The 20029-nt window shown below is 38.9% G+C and overlaps 1 protein-coding gene across 15 annotated transcripts in view; it reads right to left on the reverse strand.

Annotated features, from left to right (window-relative positions):
• NRXN1 (neurexin 1) overlaps positions 1-20029 on the reverse strand; it is a 1439010-nt gene that overhangs the window by 630343 nt on the left and 788638 nt on the right. For all 15 annotated transcript variants that reach the window (XM_088477984.1, XM_088477983.1, XM_088477988.1 and 12 more), the window contains one exon: positions 10339-10512. In XM_088477984.1, the coding sequence (XP_088334110.1) occupies positions 10339-10512 (174 nt within the window). The remainder of the gene's footprint in view (positions 1-10338; positions 10513-20029) is intronic.

Consider the following 20029-nt stretch of genomic DNA (forward strand, 5'->3'; position numbering starts at 1 on the left):
GATGGAAATTTGCATATACTCCAGAATGTCATGAAGAGTGATCACATGAATTGCAATTAATTGCAAAGTCTCTCTTTGCCATGACAATGAACTTAGGGCCTGATTCAGACCCGCTCGCGAGCGCATAGAGCTCACAAGTGGGTCGATGGTGGGGTACTGTGCACGCGCGCCGCGCACATGTGCAAGTCCCAGAGCGAGAGAGAAATTCTCTCGCCCGGGACTCACTACAAAAGTTTTGAAGACGGGGAGGGGGGGTGGCTACACAAATGGAGGCGTTCCTGAAGGATTGCCTGCCATTTGTGGGAGGCACCACTGACATCACCACTGATGTCAGTGGAGAGCTTCCTGCTCTATTAGAGCAGGAAGCTCTCTGGGGCTTGCGACGGACGAGACCCTACCACAAGGGTCTCGTCGCAAGCCCCGATGGCCAATGTGGGGTTGCCAAGCCAAGGGAATGGCTCACTCACAATTTTGCCTAAGAACACAGCCATGAATAAAGAATGGTACCAAAACATCCTCCAAGAGCAACTTCTCCCAACCATCCAAGAACAGTTTGGTGACGAACAATGCCTTTTCCAGCATGATGGAGCAGACCTTAATCCCATTGAGAACTTGTGGTCAATCCTCAAGAGGAGGGTGGACAAACAAAAACCCACAAATTCTGACAAACTCCAAGCATTGATTAGGCAAGAATGGGCGGCCATCAGTCAGTATGTGGCCCAGAATTTGATTGACAGCATGTCAGGGCGAATTGCAGAGGTCTTGAAAAAGAAGGGTCAACACTGCAAATATTGACTCTTTGCATAAACTTAATGTAATTGTCAATAAAAGCCTTTGACACTTATGAAATGCTTGTCATTTTACTTCAGTATACTATAGTAACATTTGTTTTACAGGGATGTCAGTATCAAATAAGTGCACTTTTAGAGCTGTTTGCCAGACCCACAACAATATGGTTAAATAACACTGCACAACAATGAAAATGTTTCTGATGTGAAAATAGTTACTTCTAATTGATATCAGCATGCAAAGAATGAATATGACATTTAAAACTCTCAGTTAGCTCTGAGTTCTGAGATATAGCCCATGTATGATGATGTAGGGGTATTCCTAGTGAAGCGGGCAGAATGGAGAGAATCTTATCAGCAATCTGCGTTCCGCGCAGAGGGGGCAGGGCCTAATGACCCAATTAAATGAATCAGTTATTTGTCCCCTCCCCTGTTCAAATATATGCGATTCACGGGATTACCCACATAAGATAACTGTGGTGCACTGAGTGACAAGCATAGTGAGCGATTCCACCAAGACATTTCAGCAATGGAACAAAGATATCAGGGTAGGTGATCACTACTGTTGGACAGTGACAAGAGATGCCCCAGTAGAGGATTACAAGCGACAAGCAAAGAGAAAGCACCCCCATGAATAGGCCACTATATTAGATAGTACTTTCGTATGCTGTATGTTTGTTTCATATGCTGTATGTTTGTTTCGTATGCTGTATGTTTGTTTCGTTTTGTGTTCTTATTTGTGATTGTTTGAATTAAAACAACTGTTATTTATTTTCTATCAAGAAAATATCAGATTATTTTAAAATAGCTTTTCACTATGACTATATTACTACTAGTGTAGCTAAAAAAATAGAGCTAGTAAAAACATTCTGAAATCATGTTTTTCTTGACCTCAAATTAGTAATGTACAGTATGACTATTTTTAGAAAGGAAACAGCAGTGATAAGAGACAGAGTGAAAATTGATGTCAGTGATAAGGTGCCAGCCAATCAGCTCCCAACTGTCATTTTTCAAACATAGCCTGTGAGATGACAGTTGGGAGCTGATTGGCTGGCACCTTATCACTTACTTATCACTTTTCACTTTGTCTCTTATCACTGCTTAGTACATAGACCCCTTAATTTGTTGTACAGTGTAATGAGCCATGATGTAATTATTTTTTCTTGTTTTCAGATTGATCTATTGCTTTATATGAGGGGAGGAAATACTCCCATGATTGCCATGCTTGTGTGAGGTCCCGTTTCTGTAACTTTTACGCCTGCTCTGAGCAACTGCTGAAGGCATTCTGGGCTTACTTCAGAATATGAGCATATAAAGCATGTCATGTTTTCTGTATGGAAGTATAAAATTTTCTAAGGAATATCAATATCTTTACACAAGTGAACTTGCATTTTGTCGTAATGAAAAATAACACTGTAGTTTCATGGATAGCAAATGCAGATGATCATGGCTTTAAGTCTACTAATTATTGGGTTCCATATTTCAAGATTGTGCTCATAATTAAAATATTAGTCAAAAGGAATCTCAAAGGCAGTTTCGTCCGGCGATCAACATGCTGCTGGAGCACTAAAGGAGAAAGCAAAATAGCTTTCCTCCTAAATAACTATTAGAAAAACAGCCACTTTAATGCAGAACATCTGCCTTCACGAACTCACTCTATGCAGGTTGGTGTTTACGATTTTGTAGGCCTAGCATTTTAAATAATAATGCCTCATTGACATAATTGCTTGAAGCAAAAAGTTAGGCCAGCTAAATTATAACCATTAGGAAGAAATGGCAGAAGGAAATAACACCTTTTATATGATTAAAAAGCTTTTCTTCATCCCGGCTTCCAGGACACATGGTAATGCAATGAGTAGTGTAAGAAAGCTGATCATTTGTCAGATGTCCTTGTTGGAAATGAATACAATTTTCATGTGCAGTGATACTTATGGAAAATATGTACATTTTGTGCATTTTTCCAACTTTTTGATTACCTCCTGACTAATAACTGGCAGAACCGGATTAAGGGGGAGGGATGGGCGACAGGAGCGATCATCCCTGGGCCCCCACACACAGGTGGCCCCCACACAGGCTCACTGCAGTAGCGGATTCACGCTAAGAATCCCAGGTGACTGCTTAGGTCCTGGCGGGTCCCAGAGGAGCCTCCGACAGGTGCATTGAGAGAGCAGTTTCTGGCGGAACCTGAGCTCCGCCAATAATGTCCAAGCGCTGGGCTGGCTGAAGCCGGGCAAACTGTCAGTGATAACAGCTGCTGGGTGCCAGCTCCAGGGCAGCGCACGCCTACATCATCTGTCTGCACCCCTTGTGTGTGACCCGTCATGGCGCATGTGCGTATGACGTCACACGTGCAGAGAGGATCCAGGACACACGCTGCGAAGGAGTGAGCCGCTGCCTGTGCCTGCTGAGGTACACTGTATGTAGTAGGATCTGGGTTTCTAGGGGGAAAGGACTCTGTGTAGCCAAAGGGGGGGGTGTCTATGTATGCTCTGAGTGGTAAGGGGGAAGGCGGGGTTGGCTATGTAGGCTGCTTGCAGCTTGAAGTTGGCCCCAACATTTTAGTTGCCCTGGGGCCCCCAATAGCCTTAATCCGGCCCTGATAACTGGAGTTATTATTTTACCTTACTTATCTATCTCTCTATTTATCTAATATCTACCTATCCAGTGCTATAGCAGGCACAGAATTGGCCTGTTCCAGCACAACCCACCCCCAGGGGAGCGGGAAGGTTGGAGCCGAGATGCTCCCGGGAAAATTTCTATTTAGTAAAATGCCTCTCCAGACAACCCACAAGTTGTAAATGGGTGCCATTCGGATAGTGACTGTGCTGTACATCAGCCTTGCACCATGGGTGGTGGTACCAGTCAAACACCCCTTGCTACCACCCTGTATCTATCAGTCTATATCATATCAATATATCTACATCATATCTATCTTTGAGCATATATATTAAAGAATTATTTTGGAAAATCCACCGAAAAGCTATTCCAGATTTAGTATCCTAGGAATGTAGTTACAGAGTACCACAGCATATATGCGGTCCCTCTCTTTTCAATCACAAAAGCATACCCAATAGGTTTGCATGGGAACTACTGTACTAAATTGTCAAATTGACCAAGCCTTTCCAGAGCTTTGTCTCCAAGGATGGACCAGGGCTTTAATTTGGCCTCAGCATTGCCTTTATGTGCTCGGAAAAGGGGCATGGCCATACCTCAATGGGTCATGGCCATGCCTCACGGGGATGTGCCACAAGTCACAGGGCATGGTCTCATAGTATACCCCAGTCTAACGATGCCGGTGAGCAGAGTTCCTTGAGGCAGAGTTGCTCAGCCTGGCCTTCTCATTGCTGGACCTTCCCATCTGGCCATTGGCCCTTCTGGCATTTACCAGAAGCTCCAGATGGCCAGTCCAGTCCGGTTGGTCTTTAATAAATAACATTTTAGCCTATTGGCAACATTAACACTATTTATTTACGGATTCTTGCATGTTTTTTTTCTTTAACCACTATATGTTGCTAAATACAGAATACTTGCATGGTCGTTTAACAAATAAAGTACAACGCTTTTATTAATTATTACTAGCTATTAAATATATTTTATTGATTACTGCCAGTAATTAAATACTAAAATGTAATATTAGGGATTTAGAAGGTTTATTGCATGCCGTAAATTCTAAATATGTATCAGGTGCAATGGTACCAGGCATGATATAAAGCATTAAATGCAATAATGCAATATTATTTGATCCATTTGTGAAATACAGGTCTATATTTTTAATCAGTATTTTTAATAATACATTGAACAGGTCTCAACAGTGAACCCCAGTGATGCAAAACTATAACTGGCTTTAGACATTTCCGCTCGTCTTTCTCTAAAATCTCTTTGTGACAGAGACATAAGAGCTTTAGATTCTCCCTGCGCACACATTTGATAGCTTTATATTCGGATATAAGAATTGGACGCTGGTTTATTTTTATCTCATAGGTAGAGATCAGTAGGGGCAAAAGGAGTCCACTCAGGTAGAAAATCTATAGATTTAGGGTCATGCTAAAGATTAACTCTGTTTTTTTTTTTAAATCTTAGTCTATAGTTACGATAAAAAAGATTTATAATGCATCTCCTTTCTGTTTTGTACCCCTTCAGTATATACACTTTAGTGAATAAAAAATACACAAAAATAAGTAAATATCACAGAATATTAGATATTCAATACTGCTAAAAACATACTATCCTCATTAAAGTAGAAAACATTTGATATGCTTTATTGTTTATTTAATTCCAATTTTATTTTATCTATTCCACATGGCGAGTAACTTTTTTTGCAATTTATTTTATGCATGATGTAAATCACACTATTATTCTACGAGAAGTTGTAATGATATTTGATGCAGTTTTTCAACATTTAGCCAGTATTGTCATCTTTTATTGGATGCTGCTAGATTAAACACCTCCAAGACAAATCCTTAACAATAGATGTGATTGTCATTAATTAGATTATGTATTTCACCGGGGCTGCAAACCAGCGAACTTCAAGACCCAAGTTAGTTCAGCCAGTTGAAATTTAAAGACCTTGTGGGAAGATTTAAAAGAATCCAATTAAATGATAGGGATAACTCAACAGAATTAAAGAATGTGGAAAAAAACAAACAAGAAAAATAAAGGTAGCGATAGAGATCAGTATCATGAGGGAAGTCAGGGGAAACATTGAAAAGAAAAAGGAGAAGTTTGATGGAATTCAATCAAAATACAGAGCAGTCCCTATTTGATCCACGGAAAACTCATTACTGAACTTAGCAAATGGAGTTTGCAGTTTGAAGAAAATTGGCTACTGGGGTTCTAATCTAGAACAAAATCCAATTAATGTGAGGCGGTGTACAAGTCGGGAGTGTTTTCACCTCTCTCTAATCTACACTCAATAGAAAAGTTTGACCAACAGTTCAACCAAATGTTCTGGCAATGCTATGGTTAATGGGACACAAAAAAATCAATGGCAAATCACACAAAGGGTAGAATTTTCATTTTCTGTCTGTTATTTAATCATATTGATTGGTAATATTGGCCATTGAACCATGTAACTCGGATGCAGCCCACACGTCGTGAACCAAAGAGAAGAATATATAATATATTAAATGTCAGTCAAGGATAAATCTTCAACCTGCTCTTTCGTCTCATTAATTTTTATTTTATTGATATTGTGAATTTCGATTACAGCAAAGCAAATATATATTTGTCCTGGGAAATACCTGTTGGTGGATGGACTATGTGATCTCTATCAACTTAACAAACTAAAATAGATACATTATCAGAATTTTTTTTTTTTTTAAAAAGATAAAAACTACTAAATTATTTTGATAAAATGAATATAAATGTGTTATTAAAGATTAACTATTTTGTTTTGCCTGTTTGTTGCACTAGAATAAAATATAGATGTCTTACTGAAAGTACGAAAGAGTTTACAGTAACTCTACAGGGACTAATATGCAAATAAGGTGCCTCCTTTTAGAAATACAGACTTCTGGCTAAGCAATGGATGAAATACAGAGAAGTTTCAACCCAGGAGTTCTCTTATTTGAATAAATATGTGAATTGATACATCCAACCAATGTAATCTGACTAATGAAGGCAAACACAGTGCATTGGAGTTATGTTCAAGTCTCTGTGTAGACAGTGCATTGCTGTTACTAATTCTCAGGAGGTCTGATAATCCACCATAATAGCTGGTACATTTCTGAAACAGCATTGCTAAGCTGTACTTTACGAGTCTTAGCGTGATTAAAATAACTTAACATTATCAGAATTTTGTGATATCTTAAATAACCCTTTTTGAAAAAACTTGTGAAATGGTCTCTTTACTGAATATTTTCAGGTCCACTTGCATTCACTTCCTAATCTCCTAATCATGAGTACCAAATTGGATAAATATCTATCAAAATAATATTTTATATTATCTATTCTACATTGATGATATTAAAAACATTTTTTCTCCAACACATACATGTAAATATTACATAATTGATAAAATAATTATATAGCAGCTGCTTCAAAAGTACATTCTTATTTGTTAATAAATATCATTGCAAACAGCAATGCCACCAATTTTGCACTCTTCCTACATGAAAAATTATTTAAAAAATTTACAGTGTTTCTTTTATGTCTGCTGCTTACTGACAGTGAAGATAAATTATGTTTTCACAGATTAAGTTTTAAAATAGATGAAATTAGAAATTCAGCTCCATGCTGTGACCCTGAAAGCAGAGATGGTGCATTTGCTCTCACTGCACTAACTCTAGCCTTCCATTGTACTCCAATGGTAATGCAGCAGACTTGCATCTCCATGCTCTGCAGTCAAAGTCAATCAACTATACCACTTATCTGACTTTAATGTGCTCCATCTATTTCTAATGATCTTTCAAATACCAGTCAGTAATGATCTTTCAAATACTAATGCCAGTTGGTAACTAGCCTTCCTAATGCCAGTGTGTAGCCAACCTTCCTAATGCCAGTGGGTAACCAACCTCCTAATGGTAGTGTGTAACTAGCCTTCCTATTTCTAGTGGTTAGCAAACCTTCATAATGCTAGTGTGTAACCAGCCTTTTCATGTTCAGTGGTTAGCAAACCTTCCTAATGCCAGTGGGTAACCAGTCTTTCTAATGCCAGTTGGTAACCAGTCTTTCTAATGCAAGTGGATATCCAGTCTTCCTAGTACAAGTAGTTAGAAAGCCTTCCTAATGCCAGTGGATAACCAGCCTTTCTAATTACAGTGGGTAATTGGAATTAAAGATCTAATTTATTATCAATTGAAACTAGTGGATATCTAATTTATTTTTTGCTACATTGTGTTTATGTCTATTGTTGCATACATTTGATTAATCCATAGTTTACATGAGTCACTATTGCCAAAATGGCTAACTGCTAAATATTTCTTTGCTTTACCACTAATTTGTTTTCTGTCTGTGGTATGTGAGTTTTATATTTTTTTAAGGAGCACCTACACTGATCATCAATACTTTGATTTATACTTAACAATGTGAAAACAGGAGCGAGCATATGCTAAAATACAGAGCCAGAATTTAATAAACTAATGCTAAAATAAATCAGAAAAATGGGAAAATGACATATGCTCTTATTGGCAATGAATTTGTGTTTTGTTGCATTTTTATTAAGTATATTAATATATTTTTATTTATTCTGACATTTTATTTTTTTTTAGCAATGAAATTTAACTTTTAGACTAGGATGGGTAAATATTAAATGTATATGAATACAAATTTAAAACAGCTTTTTTTTCTAGTTTTTATAATGATTTTTTTTTTTTACCTTGAGAATAATTTTTAACCAAGTCATATGTAGTATATTATCTGGAAAATACTGTAAAAATAAACATAGAATTCAGTTTTATATTTAACACTTTGTATGCATTTTAATATATATAACATGGACTATTAAAATCTACTGCATCAATATTATTATATTTTAATATTATGTTTTATTATTTAGTGTTTACACTTTATACCACAGTTTATCTTTGTGAAGCATATTTTTTCTAAATTTGGCAATACCGGCAGAATCATATTTTGAAGTGGAACCAAATTAAATGTTTTGAACTGAACTGAAACCCACTGTCTTGATATACACAAGAAACATGTTGTGTTTTATTTTTTTACATTTAATCATAAGAACTTCAGTATTGTAAGTATAAAAAACAATTATTATATCTATATCTTCATTAACATTTTTATTAAATCCCATAAAATACAATACATTTTGAAAGCATTCAAACATGAGTTTGGATGCAGTTGATTTATTTATGGATTTTATATTTTGGCTCTGATTTGGGAAAAAAATTAAGATTTTGTAGTGAGATTTAAGTGACCAATGTTTTTGAAACCCGAAACTGACGTGGTTTGACTAAAAAAAAATGCTTTAAATGCCATTGCAAATTTTATGAAAATTGTACATATTTGCCAAATCAGATACTATAAATTTGTGTAGGTTATAAAACTCATTAGAGTTCATTTATGATGTTGACCATAAATTACCCTTGTTTTACAGTAGTGCTCCTCAATGATCTACCCAACAAACAGAAGGCTCTGCAGGCTGAAAGGGTTTATGTACAGTATGTGCAAAGAAGCCAAACACATTGCAGGTGATGCCCTGAAAATTATACTTTAAAGTCCAATCTCCTACTTCTTTAAAACCATTCCCATTCAAATAAAATAAATTTTTCACATTTTGTCCTAAAATACTGCATGGTCTAGCCGTCATTATGGTTTGAATAAATCATGAGAGTATGTCTCTATTACATGCAGCACTTTGTGTGAAGCTTTTTATCATATTGCTCAGACTGCACCTACCAATGCATTTCACTGCCAAGGCCTACATACAGCTAGACAGCTTGAGCTGGTTTCCATTATAAAAGTAAGATCACAAGTGTGAAGCCCCCATACTATATTTAAAATTGATCAGGGCAGGGCTGCTGCCTTTATTGAAACTGGTGGGCATGTTCCCAACCCTTTAGGCTGTTGTGCTAATTAACACAATTGAAGTGGCAACTTTTCCAAATCATTGCTCAAAGTATAATAGATAAAATCCTAGTGGATAATCTATGTTTAATATTGCAAATTCTGGAGCACATGTGGTCTGAAGCTGCATTTGTGTATTTATGAATAAATACATTTTGATCAACAGGATTGAGAGTGGGAGTTATTGGTCAGTTACTTTCCTCTATATTTTGTAAATGACCTCCATTGTACCATGAATACTGCAAATTAAGGTTGAATTGTGTGCATCAGTAAAAATAGTATGTAATAAATAAACAAAATTATATAATCTTCACAAATTAAAATGTTGATATGATATGAATAAATATCTCAGACACATGAAACACAAATTTATTTTTACATAAATGTAAAAAGCACATAAAAGAACAAAACTGAAATTAATCTTACAAAAAAATCAAAATAAAAACACAACACAACATTGTATGGTATGCAAAAATGATAATGAGAAAAATAAACAATAACAATAAAATGAACAAAAATGAACAGTCACATGATATTCATACCAAGAAAAAAAATTCAAACTGGATTATTTTAATGTTATAAAATTCTGTTATTCTGATTAAAAAAGTAGAAAATGCATTTTTATAGTAAGTATTCTCAATATTGGCACATTGGAAGAACATTTTGGCAACAACTGAATAGTGTGACATATAGTGTTACATTATACTCAGAAAATAAAATGTAAAGGTGGGGAATTGGAAAAGAGCCATTTACACATGACTGGAAAGATATGTGATACAATATATATATATATATATATATATATATATACATATATATATATATATATACATATATATATATATATATATATATATATATATATATGGACTGTTATTATACATTCATTACAAAAACAAATTTTAACAATTGGCATATGTCATGAGAGGAATAAGATTGGCATAAATTATCAAAAACATAAATGAGGAGGATGATTGTATCATGTTGATGGAACCATGACAATTTTTTTGTGCATTTACAGTGTGATTACCTTCACATCCTCTTTCTATTTGTCCATTACACAAAAGAGCATCTGAAATCAAGTCTGGAAGACGTCCATTTAGATCAACAGAAGCCAGACAGCCTTGGAACCCTTCCTTGGCATGGACAAGTTTTGGCAATGCTTTGTACATTTCTTTGGAAACACCTCCTATAAATAGGTCACCTTGCAGAATAGAAACAAAACATTTGTAAGGAGCAATCACTATAAGTCAACCAGTTTAAAGCTGTACAAACATACTAAAATTCTTAAAAGTTACAGCATACTGTAATTCGCAATGAAATATAATTAACTAAGGAAGAAATCAGTGGTAGCTATACCGTTTTCTTAGCTGTCTATAAGGATATTTATAACTCGTAATAAAACCAAGATCAGAAATAGAAGATGTCCATACAAAAAATGTCACAATTTCAAAACATGGCCACACAGTGACAAAATTATTATATTTAACATACTGGTGCTCTGCAAAAGCTTGATGTAACCTGAATTGGGGCCACCGCACCTAGTACTAATTTTGCCTTACAGCCAAACTCCCTTCAATCTTTATTAAATACCTAAAGTTTCTGAGGGCAAGCTACCTCCTTGTCTCACAGTATGTACAAAGCTTGCCTATTTCTGAAGACTGTTATTTATGATCGATAATGCTGCAGATTTTTTCACTGTATTATGAGGCTGCCATGGTAACATCTGTCACATGGCACGTGATGCAGTGCGTAAAAGCTTTCCAAAATCTCTGAGATCTATTTTCATTGTGACATCCACCCTCTCCTTCTCCCTTCTAGCATCACATGACATGTTAAAAATCCTAGAGTCTGTGTAGCAGACTGATTGCTTCTGTGTTTGGTAGCCAAGGGTGCCAAGAGGGAAAGAGGGTGGGTACGGATTACCCAGGCTTGTTTGTGAGAGGAGAACCAGCCAGGGAGGTGGAGCAGTGTCCGTCGCTTCATATGCAGCCACTCAACAGCCATCATTAGCATCGGGAGCGGCAAAATGTCTATGCGGCCCTGCTGGCAGCCACAATTGTTTTACTTCTAGATAGATTTTGAAAAGGCAATAATTTGTAGGGGAATAGTAAAAATGACATATTATCATATAAATGTCTAAAAGGTACTTTATTTGCTGTTTAAAATTAAAAAAGTAAAAACACTTTGGAATTGCTGCTATAAATGACATTTTTATAGTATATCTAAAGAAAGTAAAGGACATTTCATATATCAATTGAAGATTAGGCTAGAAAGAGCAATAGGAAAATTGCATTATTAATTAAGCTACTGTATATTGAAAAAAAAATAAAAAAATTTTTTTGTACTATTATGACTCCAAATAATCTATAGAAAACACTTTTTGATATAAGATGATATTGTTTTCTGTTAGCCACCACTATTATTATAATCTCACAAAATGTAACAAAAAATTGTGTTCTGTGAAAAAGAGGATGGAAAAATGTCAGCTAACGGGTATCTGACCAAAAAGTCAAAAGTCAAGAAAAGATCAAGGTAGCAAAGAACACTGTGACATTATGATGTGATAAATGTATTTTCTCCTGCAGAAACGTCAGCTGTGAAAGGTGAATCTCCTTTTAGTGAGGCGATAGTTGTAACATTTTTAACACACATAATCAAACAAGGGGTCAGACAGAAATCTTGTGAGTCAACAAATGTCATGGATAAAAAAATCATTATCAGGACTCTAGGAACATTAACACAGTACTTCTCCCTTTGCTCTAAAGTGAATAGTTTCTAAGCCAAAGACTAAGATAGTACAAACAAAAAGTATATAAAAATAAATAAATAAATTAAAGGTGTAGCAAAGACAAAGCATTGTGGTGGAGATGTACTAAGCCTTGGAAAGGGATAAAGTGGAGAGAGATAAAAGGCAAAATTTACTAAGCGGCAGGTTCTAAACCACGGCAGTTTGACGGCAGTTTTGCCATCCGCAGATTTACTAAGGCCAAAACCACTACAAAACCGCCGTAATTTTTTATTTTAGACTAGAATAGAACAGGGCTGTCATTTAGAAACCACCACCAAACCACCGGGGCTTAGAACCCACCATCAAACCGCCACCAAACCGCCAGGTTTAGAACCCGCCACTTAGTAAATTTTGCCCATAGTACCAATCAATCAGCGTCTGTCACTTTTCAAACACAGCCTGTAAAGTGACTGTTAGGAGCTGATTGGTTGGTACTTTATCTCCATCCATTTTATCTCTCTCCAAGATAGCAGATCTACCCCTGCATATTGCAGATCAATAAAGTTCAGCTTTAGGGATTGCACTGGTTACAATCTGGTCTGCACAACAGCACTGTTAAGGTTGGCTTTAAGTGCAGACCTGTTATTTCTATGGCTATTTTTAGATGTTTAATGCCAAATTATTTGGTCCATTGGTTTCTCATTTACTCGGCAAATAGTCCCACTTTGCGTAACCTATGTCGTTATCAGTGGAACATAGATGCATGCGCAGTTTACCGATAGCTGCTCAACTGCATAATTATCAGTTTTGCGCACATCTCCGAATCAAGACTACAAATTATTATTAATCCTATCATTTTAAACTGTACAATTAAATGCAAACCAGAAATATTGGGAGTTGATGAAGACAGAGGCCCTCATTCAGACCCACTCGCGAGCGGCTGTCCGCTCGCAAGTGGGTCGATGGTCCGCACTGGGAACGCCTACCGTCTGAAGCCGGCCCCACTGACATCACTAGTGATGTCAGTGGGAGTGATTTTGGCTCTGATAGAGTCGAAATCACTCCTGGCCTTGCGGTTGAAAAACTCAACCGCAGGCTTTTGCTCGTAGTTTCGATGGTCGCGATGGTCAAGAAACAGATATGTTGCTCCCCGATTGTTGGAAGCCAGACTCCATAGTATTGTATATGTACAAGATCAAAGACAAGAATTTTTTTTTTTAATGTTCTTGAATTCTCTAACTAGTCTCCTCGTGAATGTGTGTCTGTAAGATAGTGGATACTCAATGACTCCACCATTAAATGATGCTTAATATAAATGCATTACACTCAGCAAAGCAAAGTGGCAGTAACGTCCCTATCAATCCAAACAGGACTCTGCAAGGGCTCCTAGTCAATAGTGAAATGATAAGTGTTACAGAATTGGATAATGGTAGTTTAAAAAGTATTCCAGAATTGCAGTAGCCTACTCCAAGGTTTAAAAAAAAAAATCACCCTGGTAATTTTGCAGCTACTACCAGGCTCTTATTTTTTTTAATCAACTTTATACATGAAGTACTTTTTTAAGCTCATCATACTCAAAATGCATGAAAAACAGCAAAATGCATAGATTTTAGAGATGAGTGGTGAGTTGAGCACCCGAACTTTGGGGCTCCGAGTCAAACTGAGTCCCGGCTCGGATCACTTTGAGGCTATTAATAGAACCAAATCCCGACTCGGATCTTCTCGCCAAGTTCGGAACTCAGTTCTAAAAAAACTTAAGTCCCTCCCTTCTGATTTCAGGTGCTGTGATGTGGTCAAAATTGACTTGAAATGACTGGAAATGAATGTTATTGATGTTAATAATACTATAAGGACAAAAACAGGTTCAAGTTACAAGATTTTAGCCATTTTTATCAATTTGTAAAGAAATCCAAAACCAAACCAAAACACTTGTGGGCAGTGGCGTAACTAGGGCAGGGCGAGCGGTGCACGTGCCCTGGGCGCCGTGGGATGATCAACGCGTGGGGGGGCGCCGCCGGCCACTGTACCGGCCCGCCCGAGCGGCAGCGATGTGTGTGTGAATCAGCAGCCAATGAGGTCAGACAGACTCTCATTGGCTGCTGCAGCCGCAGTGCCCACTGCAAGAGCTGGCTCCTGCAGTGGGTAATGGGAGAGACGTCATGACGTCATGATGTCTCTCCCATAATGCAGAGCGCGCCAGCCCAGGAGGACTGACGTGCAGATGGCAGCATGGATTCAGGTAAGAATTTTTCCTTTATTCATTGTTTCATTTCAGTGTGCATTTATCGGGGGGGAGGGGGGGGGCTAAGGAGGGGACTACTACTGGGGGCACTGCTTTCCCCTACTGATGACTACTACTGGAGGGGGATACTACTGGGGGCACTGCTTCGGGGGGGGACCACTACTGGGGTCTACTACAAGGGGGGGACTATTACTAAGGAGGGGACTACTACTGGGTCACTGCTTCATGGGGGGGGCGGGACCACTACTGGGGGCTACTACTGGGGGGGATACTACTGGGGGCACTGCACTGGGGGGACCACTACTGGGGTCTACTACAGGGGGCACTGCATTAAGGGGGACTCCTACTGGGGCACTGCATTGGGGGGGGACTACTGGGGGTGACCACTACTGGGGGGAGGACTACTATTGGGGGCTCTGCATCAAGGGGGACTCCTACTGGGGCACTATATAAGGGGCTTACTACTGGGGGCACTACACAGGGAGAACCACTACAGGTGGCACTGCATAGGGGGAATAACTACTGGGGGCCTGCATAAGGGGGAAAACTACTGGGGGCACTGTATAAGGGGCACTACTGGGGGGCTGCATATGGGGGATCACTACTGGGGCACTGTATAAGGGGAACTAATGGCGGGCTGCATAAGGGGGACTACTACAGGGAGAACTGTGTAAGGGGCACTGTATATGGGGATCACTACTGGGGGCCTGTATAAGGGGAACTAATCGGGGTCTGCATAAGGGGGACCACTACTGGGGGTACTGTATAAGGGGCACTACTGGAGTCCTGCATAAGAGGGACCGCTACTGGGGGCATTGTATACTGGGGGTATAATATAAGGGGGACCACTACTAGGGGCACTGCATAGGGGGGACTGTATAAGGGGCACTGCATTAAGGTGCAAATGGAAATAAATGTTCCCAGTGACAAGAAAAGGGATGTGTGTCATGTTGACACGCTCCATTTTTTCAGTGGCCACGCCCCTTGTGACCACGCCCATTTTTCCACCACGCACGCACATAGTGGGGCGGGGGCTCCATTTTCAAATTTGCCCTGGGCTCCAAATACCCTAGTTACGCCACTGCTTGTGGGTGGTTTTGACAAAACCAAAACCAAAGCACGACAACGATTTAGTACCAAAACCAAAACATGGTGGTCTGCGCACATCTCTAATAAACATGAGATTTCCTGGGCATCTTTTTTTTGAAAACTGGATATTTAAGTTGCTATTGTGTTGCAAAGTATAAATGCGAGGGCGCTGGGGTTGAACTCGGGCGCTTTTGGATTGAAACGTTTTGTGCATGCAATCGGCCGTGCTGCACCACTAAAAGGCTAGTTGTCAATATATATATTTTTTGGGGGGTGAATAAAACTTCATTGTAACTTTTTTTGATTGGGCAATCAGTTATTATACTTTCATTTAGTGCACCCTATGTATGAATCACAGGATGCCAAACCGGCATTGTGCTTGCAATCTGCCAGTTCTGAAACAAATGGAAGTTGACGCGTACTTTGGAGACCGTACAAAAAAAAAACACATTCAAAATTGAAATATGAAAAAAAACACACTTTAATATATCCTTGCCTGAATCTCTATTTATGATATCCAGTGACATATATATGGTGTAAAAATATATATCATAATAAGAAGGCTATGCAAAAATGTAGCAGTTTTATAAACGTTGAAAGAACCCTGACATGAGCGGGCTGCAGAGAGACATCTTTACTAGAGCATCAGCTGAAGCAGCAGGTTTCAAATCACCAAAACTTTATTATATGCTTGAGCAGTCAGAGCCTGAATAAATAGTGCATGCCTATTTAGGGAAAGCTCACAGATGACCTTCATTCACTGAGCCTGATGGAGAGATTGGTTATCCTTACACTTGGAAAATGATCTCAAGGTCCATGATAATAAACAATGTAGCTTTATTATCTGTGTACAGCGACACGAAACGCAGCTGGAAACCAGAATTATTAGATAAACAACACTTCTCACTCCAGACACATAAATGGCCCTCAAACATACCGAAAAAAAAATCATGTTGTTCAATAAATATGTCGTTTTCTTGTACAGAGGGAATGTAGGATCTTTTTGTACCATTTTGTATTCTATTCAGTGGTAAACGATACCTCTAGTTTAGGCCTGACCATGCTGTGGCTCTCCAGCTGTTGTAAAAACTACAAGTCCCAGCATACCCTCCCACTGATCAGCTGGTAAAGCATGCTGGGACTTGTAGTTTCAAAGCAGCTGGAGAGACACAGGTTGGGCAGGTCTGCTCTAGTTCTTCTTCTATTGGCTAAATAGCAAGTGCTGGCATTAAGCTCCCAATGCAAACTGAAGTGAGAAAAGTTGAGGTGTAGGCATTTATACTAAAAAGAGGAAAAGGGGCGGTCCTGACCATACTAACCAATCATATTCTGGTAATCATTTAGCCAGTGCATTCTATAAAAAATAACCGCTAGGATCCGATTGGTTTCTACAAGCAACACCTCCATTTAGAGGCTTAAGTAAATCTACAGATGTGTCCTTATACATTATTACTGCAGTTGCACCAAACAGCCCATCTTGGAGCAACAGGTCCCGCGCGACTTATTCGCAATGTGATGCAAGGTTAGGGTTAGGCACCGGGGATGGGAAGATTAGGGTTAGGCACTAAGGGGGGAGGGATAGGGTTAGGCATCGGGGAGGATAGGGTTAGGCACTAAAGGGGGAGGGAGGGGGAGGCATCGGGGAGGGAGGGTTAGGGGTAGGGGGAAGAGTTAGTGTTAGCTTACTTACATAAGGGTGTCGGGATTCTGCCTGTCGGGATGCCGCTGTAGGTATTCTGACCGGCGGCATCCCGACCGCCGGGATTCCACAACCAACCCAGACACAATACAGAGTGAAATTTAGGGGTCTATTTACTAAGCAGTGTTAGGAGAAGTGAAAAGTGATAAGGTGCAAGCCAATCAGCTCCTTACTGCCATCTCACAGGCTGTTTGAAAAATGACAGTTGGGAGCTGATTGGCTGGCATCTTATCACTTTCTTATCACTTTTCACTCTGTCTCCTAACACTGCTTAGTAACTAGACCCCTTAAGGAGGTACATTTTGTGCCGTGTGTTATATATAATCACTTTTCAGATATATACATATATATATATATATATATTTTTTTTTTTTTTTCATTTTAATCAATCATGAAGGATCATTTATACAACAAAAAAATCTCATGTGTTCATGGAAAGTAACACAAGAAAACAAAGGGCAAAAAATGTGTTATTACACTTATACATAACCCTAAATTCCACCAGCACATGTGCAAACTTTATGTTAAAACACCCAGTTTCAGTTATGAAAATGCAACTGAATTATGTCCGTCTCTACACCGCCCATTCTTGCACGCGCTTGGCTCCAGAGAATACGCAGAGCGAAAATACAGCCGAAAAATCAACATCAGCCCCATAGCATTCTTTGTGGAACTCAGAGAATTGACTTGTTTGATCTCTGTGACATAAGAAACCATGACCACAAAGCTCCTGTAACAAACGTTCTCTGTCTTTTTGGGCTCAATCCACTTTTCCACGAAGGGCAGCGGCACCGCAATTGGCCCCCCATCATGGCCAGATCTCACACAGGACTCAAATATTTTTGTACTCAGCCAAATGGGGCTGCAAACAAAAATCTGCGAGTCCGGCAGTAACATAAGTGCGGCATACAGCCGGGCTTACTCACGCCATGAGGGGATTCGTGGCTTATTGGATTGAGCCCTTTGTCTTACATTTTCTCCGTTGCCTCTCACCTGCTTACCCCTAATTTTTCTCTTGTTTTCCATGTTTTGCTCAATGATGTTTTATTACCGTCGCTACACTTAGATTTAACAGAATTTGCCTGGCACAGCTCCAGTTTCCCCGAGCATTTCACAGTTCTGCTGTGTCGGAAAGTTTGGTGTTATTCCACTTAAGAAGCGATTGTTCCATGAGGAAGTGTTCAGCTACTTTTTCTAAACTCTCGTGCCCTTATTGATTTAATATTAGTTTGAAGGCAAATTATTAACTTAGGTCCAGATCTTTTTGTATGGTAATTAACATCTCAGGTTCTAGGGCTTATGGCCAACCCAGAATATCTTACTCCATGGTTTGCTTTCTGCTTACGCTGTTAGCAGCATTTATTGTACGTTTATACAGTAACTAATGGCAGCTGTTAACTCCTTCATCTTGGTAGGGGAGACCTGCTTAATTCCTAATTTTTCACAATACTAAGGATTAAGTTTACTAAAGTGAGAATACTAAAGGTTAAATGTACTAAAGTGAGAGGCTTAAGAAGTGGAGACTTTGTCCATAGCAACCAGTCATATTCTAGCTATTATCTTCTAGAAGGTGCTTGTCATGCCTTCAGCATAGGGTTTGTTACGTTACACTAATTCACATTAGCAGCCCCACCTAGTGGTCAGGACAGTAGCATCTTAAATCTGATCTATTTTGTCCTTCTCAAGATGCCTTAGCAGTCTAGCAATGCATTCTGGGCTAAAGGAGCTGTAAGCAGCCATTTCTTATTTTCACATGGTCCCAGGCAGACATCTCATATGCTCAACCCTGGTATAGCATCCGATGGTGAGTTTCTAAGCTTCAACTGTGCCATCATAGATCGGATTAGCCAGTTATGTATGTTAGCTGTACTATGTCACACTGCAGCCCATACTTTGCTTACAGTATTACTTCATGCTGTTTGCATATTCCATGTTATGTATATGTTTGCCTTGCATTTCCATGTACATATTATAATTGCCTTTTATTGTTTACATTTACAGTTTTACCGCGCACACTCGCTCATAGCACGTACCTGTGTACATTCATACAAGTTCCTCTATTGAATAATAAATCCCGTTCTTCAGACCACATCTGACTGGATTATTGGAAGATAGAGTATTGGTTATGCTGTCTGCTTAAAAATTTGTCAGACACTTAAGGTGCATACACACGATCAGATTTTTTCTTCAGATATGGACGATAACGATTTAAAAATCGTTCAGTCGTTCATATCTGAAGGAAAATCGTTCATATCTGACATGCCTGAACGATGGACGATCAACGATGCGCGTTCCCGTTTGTCAGATAACGATATCTGACATCTGATGGGTTTGCAGTCAGACTTGGACGATTCCATTCATTTTAATGCAGTCAAAAATCGTTCAAATCGTTCAAATCGTTTAATCGTTCAGTCGTTCATCTGACAAATCTGACAAGTCTGACAAATCTGACCGTGTGTACGCTCCATTAGTGAGAGGCAGAACAGTGCTAGTAAAATGTTAAGTAGAATCCACTTCTAAAAACTCTCACTTTAGTAAATACACCCCAAAGAGTGTTTTTCACTTTAATTCACCCCAGGGCAAAATCGCCAACCTTCACAATAATAGAAGTTGGTGGGGAGGACCCCCACTCAATTTAGAAGGGTGCCAGCACTTTGGGACTGTTTCAATCGTTTTGCAGCTGGCTAGTTTCAACACAGAATTGTTAAATACAGAACAGCTGATGTGTTAGATCTCTCCTGGCACTGCCTTTGTTACATGTGAGTGCCAGCATGCCCACTAAATTGCGCAAACTGGCCCCCGCCTCCACACTAAAATATTATTGCTGGGAAGGGAGACAAGTTAGTGTAGGGATTATTTAAAGTGGAAAACGTCTATAACTCAATCATAAATAATATTAATTTTTATTTTTAGGGCCACTAACTCAAACATTATTGACTTTTCTCTTGAAATCAATATGT

The sequence above is a fragment of the Taudactylus pleione genome, unplaced genomic scaffold (assembly GCF_031769625.1).
Source record: "Taudactylus pleione unplaced genomic scaffold, aTauple2 ptg000206l, whole genome shotgun sequence".
Taxonomy (NCBI): Eukaryota; Metazoa; Chordata; class Amphibia; order Anura; family Myobatrachidae; genus Taudactylus; species Taudactylus pleione.